General features: G+C 41.7%; 1 protein-coding gene across 1 annotated transcript; it reads right to left on the bottom strand.

Moving 5' to 3' along the window:
• Positions 1-1,073: 1,073 nt before the first annotated feature.
• Positions 1,074-5,045, bottom strand: LOC307162143 (uncharacterized protein). The gene is made up of 2 exons (XM_079877245.1): positions 2,819-5,045; positions 1,074-2,681 (listed from the first exon to the last, which is right to left on the bottom strand). Exons 1-2 carry the CDS (start codon positions 2,874-2,876, stop codon positions 1,552-1,554), a joined length of 1,188 nt encoding a protein of 395 aa, XP_079733371.1. The 5' UTR covers positions 2,877-5,045; the 3' UTR covers positions 1,074-1,551.
• Positions 5,046-8,573: the final 3,528 nt, after the last annotated feature.

Raw genomic sequence — 8,573 nt, 5'->3', positions numbered from 1 at the left:
TTTGATTGTTTTTAATGTATTTACAACACAACATAATGACAAAAAAAAACACATTATTTAACACACTGAACTAAAGACAGAGACTTGAACTGTCACACACCTTTGTGCCATTCCTGAAACATAGTAGGCTACATACCTTTCATTTCCATGGTGTTTGATTTTTCACTTTAGCATGTTCATGTATGGAGACTTATGTGAATGTTGAAGTCAGCAGGACTTATCAGTGGCATCTTGTTCCTCTAAAAACAACAACAACAACAAAACAGCTGTGAACATGCTGATATCAAGAGAAATGCTGCACAATTTGGGGAATATATTTTAGATTTTTCAGGTTAAAATAGCTTTTTAAAATGTACAGAATACACACACACATATATATATATTAGCCTACTTTTACCATGCTGTGTTTTATTAGAATATAAAAACATCCTCGTGTTGAACACGTAGGCTATACAAGCACTGAAAGGTTGCCTATCATTCTAGTTCACATTTCATGTTTCTGTCTACATGTACATATATGACATTAGGCTTAGTTCATGTTTTTACTCCAAACTCATTTCATAACATACATTTTAATCTGGCACGACCAGTTTAACATGTCTTACCTTAAAAATCTTCTCATTTTCAAATCGCGTTCTTCTGAGGTAAATCCGAGGTAAATTCAAGGTAAACAGCACAGCACAGCACAGCTCACAGTTGTCCAAACCCGATGAAAGCAGAGAAGAGTAAGTTACGAAGTCTCTGCTTCTTTGTTTTGAGGTGATGAGGGCGTTTACAGGTCTGTGTTTCTCCGCATGGATCATTTGCATGTCAATCGCTCGTGCGCGCGTGGGTGTGGTCACATTATAGTTAATGAGGACGCGTTTGAGAAACTGTACATGCCGCTGCTTTCGTATGGATTACTTAAAAATAGAATATTTGTTTTTTATATAATTTACATACTTTAAAAATAGAGATTCCAAGCGTTGTATAAACATGCGTTTCAAGTCTGTGTGACAAACATTCGCTGAGTTACAGGTCATTTTCTGTCGCGTTTCAGAATGAGTTTCACATTGAGAGAGACGGCAGAACGCGCATCATGTTTATTTTCTTTGTTTTACGAAAAACACAACATTTTGTTTTTATTATGAGTGTACACAAATAAAAGAAGACATTTAACAGTTTTGAATGATGTACAATACAAGTATGTAAAATCAAAATCAACAGAGTAATTTGCACTGATATAAAAAAAAACGAGCAGATCACGCCGGCGTGATTGCCGACCTCAGGGGGTTAATGCATTACATCTAAACAGCTAAAACAAGTTACTTCAAACATGTATTATGATTCGATAGACTATTGTTGCCACTTTTACACAAATGCCTCACGCACAATGAATTAAAATAATTGAAACAAAACATCCCTTCAAAAATCTTCACAAATTTATGGCAACACACTAAACTTTTTTCTTTTGACCTTCCCCAAATGTTCCCCTTGTCAATCAATCAATCAAATTCCACAACTAATTTGAACAAATTATCCAGATTTTGATTAATCTGAATGTCAAATTATTTACTTATTAGACACCTTCGGGCAATGTTTTTTCTTATGAGTCTGTAGACTAAATAATCGGGTAAACCACCTCCCACATAAAGAGCACTGGTGCGGTTTCTCTCCAGTATGAACAATTCTCTCATGAATTTTCAAGGATTTTGACTGGGTGAAACTCTTCCCACATGTAGAGCACTGATGTGGCTTCTCTCCAGTATGAACTCTCTCATGAATTTTTAAGGATTCTGACCGAGAGAAACTCGTTCCACAGTGTGAGCACTTGTATGGTTTCTCTCCAGTACGAACTCTCAGGTGTACTTTTAAGGAACTGGATGTAGTGAAGGTCTTCCCACAGTCAGAGCAAACATGAGGTCTTGCACCAGTATGAATACGCTCATGCTCTTTTAAATTGTACAGTTGTGTAAAACACTTTCCACATAAAGAACAAAAGTGAGGCTTTACACCAGCATGAATTTTAAGGTGTTTTTTTAAGCTTGATGCCAAAATGAATGTTTTATCACACTGATCACAGCTGAATGATCTCACATCAGAGTGACGGCGCAGATGAGTGGTGAGAACATTTTTGGATGTGTAACTCTTTCCACACTGTGTGCATGTGAACGGTTTTTCTCCAGTGTGAACTCTCATGTGAACATTTAATTCATCTTTGCGACGTAAACTCTTTCCACACTGAGAGCATGTATACGGCCTCTCACCAATGTGAACTCTCATGTGCACTTTTAGGTGTCTTTTATCTATGAAACTCTTTCCACATTGAGTGCATGTGAATGGTCTTACTCCAGTGTGAATTCTCATGTGCTTATTCAGGTGTCCTTTATGTATGAAACTCTTTCCACAATCAGAGCAGGTAAACTGATTTTCTCCAGTGTGAATTCTCATGTGTTTCTTAAGGTCTGATTCATGCACGTAAAACAATCCACACTCTGAGCAGGTGCAAAATCCTTTGACTCCAGATTTTTCAGCTTGATTCTGTGTGAAATTCTCTTCAGTCTTTGAAATGACCAGATTTCCATCTTCATTTTTGAAATCATGAGGTCTTTGAAACAGATGTTGTTCGTCTTCATTTTTATATGTCGGTATTACATTTTCATTTGTGAAATGATGCTGTTTGTCATTCACTTCCATCAGGTCTAAAATCAACATATTAAATTCAATTTAAAACGGACAAATGAGGAAAAAAAAGTTCATTCTTAATTTAGCACAAATATATGTCAGTTTTCATCTTAATGTTCTTCATCAGTCATTAAAGAGAATGGACAACACCAACCTATTTGTTCCTCTGTTTCTTCATCTTTTATTCTGCAGTGTTCTTCCTCAAACTTCATTTTTACAATAATATGGCAGTATTTCTCCTGGAGTAATTCCTCCTGCTCATTTCTTCACCTCCTGTGGGAAGATGGGAATAGTCTCAGCATTTACTCTCTCATGAATGGCTGTTGGAGCGGCTTCACTGACTGAAGGTGTGAATTGTGGTTTTAAGCCCAATTTTGAGCCCAATTTGCAACCTCAAGCGACCCAGTGATGTGTGGCCCGATTCGATGCGTGTCGCAAATGAATTTTTGTCCAAAAAATCCTCAATTGTGTGGTGTCATTATGATTATTTTACTGCTCAAGATCACGTCAGAGTCTGCATGATCCCAAATCATACATTTTAAACATGTTTGATATGTAAAACTTTTGATTGACTGTAAAAACTTGGCAGCCACAAACATGCCACAAAAGTGGAGTATCAAGAAAGATCACACATTCTTTTTTTCTCCTTTGTTTTTCTTCCCGTAAAACAAAACATACTCAGTTCTCTGAGATAACGGGAATGAGTGAGACGCTAGATGCAATGGGGAAAACTCCTCTTTCTCTGATTACAGAAGATTATAGAATAACACATTGAAACTGCATGAGCCTATGGTGTGAACCAATGGATGAGCAGCGAAGCTGCGCGAACCTATGGTAAGAAAGGCCACCAGAGCCCGACAAAATGGAAGGGGCTATCCCTTTATATAAGCAGGCATTCTGCAATAGTTAATCTACAGCTAAGATAGGGCTATATAGCCCAAAAAGGCACTCAGACTACATCACAGAGTCACATGGAGGGTTCTAGCGGCTTGAGCTCACGTAGAGGTCGAAGCCCAGCTTACACAGACAGGACACGTGCTTGTAGCGCAGGGACATCACTGTTTTAGAATCTGGCGGATGTGGATGGCGAGGACCAGTCGGCCTCCACACAAATGTCGCAAATGGACACTCCGCTGGACCATACCCAGAATGAGGCCATGCCTCTGGTGGAGTCAAGTCAAGTCACCTTCATTTATATAGCATTTTTAACAATATAGATTGTTTCAAAGCAGCTTGACAGTGATAAGAAATTACAGTAACAGAGATTGTTTTGGCTTTACAGCAGCTCTAGAATAAAGTTATTGTCCAGCTAAAGTTAGGTTTAATTGATTGATTCACTTCCGTTGCAAAGATCATTAGTTATTAACTTAGGGGCCACTAACACGACACTGTTCTGACATAAAACACTGAACACGGCCCGCTCATCCGCACAAAACAGTGCCTGGTGGCTCGAGAACACAAACCCTGAAATAGATCCCAAGAGTACACTTTAAGTCCAAAGGGGCACTCTAAGCCCATTGAAGCGTAGGTCAATGCAATCATGCCCACTATCCAGTGGGACAGTCTTTGCTTCGTGACCGGATGCCCTTTGGTGCAGTCACCAAAGCACACAAAGAGCTGCTCTGACTGCCTGAACAGGGCAGAGCACTCAATCTATACTCTTAAAGCCAGAACAGGAGGCTCCTGCTCATCCTCAGATGGGGAAAAAGCAGAAAGAGTAATAACCTGTGCTTAGAATGGAGTAGAGAGCACCTCTTCCACATAGCCATGACTTGAATTGAGGATGACCTTACAGTTGTTAGACTCAAACTCAAGGCAAGAAGCACCAACAGAGAGCGCTTGCAAATCATCTACTTGCTTTACCGTTGGTAAGGCTAGCAGGAGAGCTGTCTTTAGCAAAAGGGTCCAGCTGGAGTGGCACATAGACAGATCCCATGTAGGAACTGAGAGGGGGTGGGGCGCTTTTAGCCTCCTCGACCACATCAGAAAGCAAACAACCAGGTTGTTCTTCCCTACGGATTGGCTGGCGACACGAGCGTGAAATGCTGCTATGGCCGCCACATAGAGTCTGAACATGGAAGGGGTGTGACCCTTATCAAGCAGCTCCTGAAGGAACGACAGTACCAGTGAAATGTCACAGGAAGTCAGGTCTTCACTCTGAACTGCGCACCAGTTGAAGAAGACAGACCATTTAAGGGCATAGAGGTGTCTTGTGGACGGGGCTCTAGCCTCAGAAATAGAGTTCAGGACTCTCGTAGGGAGGTCTATCGGCCCAGCATCCTCTGAAACTTCCTGAGGGGGGGTGAGAACCCAACTTTGAAGGATGCCATGAGCCGTTGAATCACCAAGGCCTGACTGGCTTGACTTCCAGCTCATATTTCGGCGCCTGGGTCTTGCAGTGCAAGCCCATTTTTGATGAACACGGCTTGCGTGGGTGCGACCCTGGCAATCGACTAGTTCATTGGCGTGGAGATGTAAAACAACCACCGGCGAAAAGACGCTCAGAGAGAGATATGCTCTATGTATCTCACGATAGAGAAACATCAGTTTTAGTTGCAGAGCTGTCAGTGTTGTGCTCACTCTCGCAGTGTAAGCAGCACTGGGAAATCAATATGGGCCGGCGTGAGCTCACTTAGTCCCATTTCCTCAGCCCTGCGACTCCATTGTTTCTCCATATTATGCTCTTTAGAGAAAGCGGCCCGCGAACGCAGTGAGGCGAGACTAGCGCACTCGCAATGAGAGTGCCATTCTTTAATGAAGGCGGCTTGCGTGGATGTGGTCCCGGTAAGCAACGCACTCAGATGCGCAGTGCTTTAAGAACAAACTCCAGCGAAAAGATGCTCTTTTAGGAAAAATATGCTCTATGAGTATCACCTGATAATTACAGGGGAGAACGTCATTCTCATTTGCCGAGCTGTCTGCGCTGTGCTCTAGCACTAGGGGAATCCTCTCGCGGGGGAATCCCCTCACTGCAGGGAGAGTAAGACATGTGGGACATAGACTGGCATGAGCTCACATGCTCTAGAGAAAGAGAACGGTGGAGAACAAGGGGAGGTCTGTGAAGACAGCGAGATGTGGCATTTTGAAATCAACGCCGGCTAAAAAATGTTTCTTTTAGAGAAATAAGCTCTGTAATACTCACCTGATAGTTGCAGGGGAGGAGCTTCATTCTCAGCTGCCAAATGTCAGCAGAATGCCCGCTTATATAGAGGGATAGCCCCGCCCATTTCAGCAGGCTCTGGCAGACTTTCTCACCATAGGTTTGTGCAGCTTTGCTGCTCAGCCACTGGTTTGCGAAGTAATCTGAGAAAAAGGTGTTTTCCCCATTGCGTCTAATGCCTGTGAGATCTCATCTTACTGAGAAAATGTTACTACAGTCAACAGGTGTGTGGTCACGCAGTGTGAAGGGGAATATTTGCCTTTTGGAAATGACGATCGGCCGTCTAATGATCGCGCTTCTCCTGGTACATCTTTGCCGCGCAATGGTGCCGCCCGCGCTTCTCCCGGTACATCTTTGCCGCGCAATGGTGCCACCTGCGCCTCTCCCGGTACAACTTTGCCGCGCAATGGTGCCTCCGCACAAGGCGCGAGTGTTCACAAAGCACAAACAGATCATTTTGACCATTTGCCCAACGGGGATGGCAGGAGTGGACGTGGTCTTAGTGTACATAGGAGAGCTGTTGCTAGAGGTAAAGGCAGCAGGGGTAGAAGAAATAGCGCTGGAAGTAGCGATAGCTCTTTGGATCCAGTCAGAGCGGCTCGAGGTGGGAGTGGCCGAGGTAGACGTGGCCGTGCTGTGCGTGGGAGAGCCGGGAGATGTGGCAAAAAAAAAAAAAAAAAAAGAAGCATGTAAATAAATTCCAACATCAATTCAATACCTACTATTTCTTGAATATTACTGATGAACTGATCAAAAAGTAGGCTACTGTTCACATGCATTTTACTACTATATAGTATAATAATAATTTAGTGCTTTCTCCTGTTATTGTTGGTTTACTCTTTTCTCATCATTTGGAATGAGGATAAAAAAAATAAAAAATAAAATAAAACATGCAAATAAGTTCAAACATCAGTTCAATATCTACTATTTCTATTTTTTGTTTAGTCAAGTTTTAGTAGTCGACTAAATGTCTGAGGATTTTAGTCTAGTTTTCGTCATGATGCATAATGGTTAAATTGATAATCCTGATTATTTTGCTCAAAATTATAATCATACCGATTGTTGTCATTTGAGAAATGTTTACAGTTCATCAGAATTATTGCACTTTTACCTATAAGCACAAGAGAATGTCAACCCATACACATGGTTTATTTTACCTCATCTAGTTTCCTGATTTATTAAAGTAGGGTGACCAAACGTCCTGTTTTCCCAGGACATGTCCTGTTTTCGTGCTTTTATTTTAACTGGATTGTTTGTTCTTATTTTAATACTGACAGTTTACTTGTCTTTAAAAAATGTAGGCTATTAAATTTAGTTTTTGGCTATTAAAGGAACACTCCGACTTTTTGGGACTTTAGCTTATTCACAGTATCCCCCAGAGTTAGATAAGTCCATACATACCTTTTTCATTTCTGTGCGTTCTGTAAGTGTTATTTGACGCACCCACCGCTAGCCTAGCTTAGCACAAAGACTGGATGTAAATGGATAGTGGTAGCATACTAATCCTAATAAGTGACAAAATAATGCAAACATTTTCCTATTTACATGTTGTGATCTGTATAGTCACAGCGTGTACAAATAACAAGGCTATATGAGACAGAGACCATTTTTAATCGTATAAATACTGGGAACTATATTCTCACTAGGCGTAGGAGCACAGCTACTTGGGCGGAGTGATTAGTGCAGCACACGAGACGCCCTGACCTGTTGATGGTTCCGTAAACAAAACAAACGTGACAGACTAGCTAGTAGCGAACGCGACTCGTGATCATGGCTGACTTTGAGGAATTTTACTGTGTATCAAACCAAGATCCAGAACCATATAGTTTTGAGCCAGAATACACAGACGAGGAGTTACAAACTTTGGAAGCTGCAAGACAAGATGCCGAACAGATTGATGTCGAAGGGAGAATCAGAACGAACACGGACTGGTGGTGTAAATGTGGAACATGCCAGCCTATGCCGACAGAAACCGAGTGCCTTTGTTGTAATGAATGGGACCGGGTATTGCCATCAGTGTCAAGGCTTGATGAGTGATGACAATCAAAATATTTGCGTCACTACCACGGAAGATCAACTGGAAGAAACGCCCCATGCCGAGTGAACCTAATGGTCAGGTGTCCACCAAGTAAGCGATTTTGTTATAATGATCATTCATAGTACAGTGATAATAACAATAAAGGGGATACACGGAGCCTCTATTCACGTAATAGTGTCACTACTAAGGTTACATTACATAAGCATGGCACTGTTACAGTATGGCTAATGTTAGTCATCTCAAAACATGATAACGGAACACTTACCGCAGCAACAGGTGATTCAATTTGTCCTGTCTTTATTATCGATGGGATGGCTGTATCCTTTAGCACACGTTTCATGGTCCGTGTGGCAACTTGCATTTTCTCAAAATAGTCGTCTATAGTAAAATGTTCAGAGCAAACGAAATACTTATTGATGCTGTTTACAGGTGTGTTTGGATACCCAGAACAAGTAGCCATCGATTCATCAGGTCAGCGTTTTTGGTTGGAATTCTATGAAACATCATAGTATTACCTGGTCTCCCCTGTTTATTGTCACAGCTCTTTACAATACAGCGAACACCCATGATTGTAAACTATAAATTTACTATCTAGTAATTGCTGACTCTATTACTCCAACTCTGAGCGAACTCTCTGCTCCTCACCACAGGGCGTCTCGTGTGCTGCGCTAATCACTCCGCCCAAGTAGCTGTGCTCCTACGCCTAGTGAG

Source organism: Squalius cephalus, assembly GCF_949319135.1.
Source record: "Squalius cephalus genome assembly, chromosome: 7".
Taxonomy (NCBI): domain Eukaryota; kingdom Metazoa; phylum Chordata; class Actinopteri; order Cypriniformes; family Leuciscidae; genus Squalius; species Squalius cephalus.
The sequence above is the reverse complement of the archived record's forward strand: the minus strand, read 5'-3'. Positions and strand labels throughout refer to the sequence as shown.

Bases quoted from the DNA above. Each gene is read 5' to 3' on its own strand.
- LOC307162143 (XM_079877245.1), bottom strand. From the start codon at position 2,876: ATGAAGTTTGAGGAAGAACACTGCAGAATAAAAGATGAAGAAACAGAG. The intron at 2,682-2,818 runs GTTGGTGTTGTC...TGTTGATTTTAG, and splicing joins AGAAACAGAGGAACAAATAG to ACCTGATGGAAGTGAATGAC.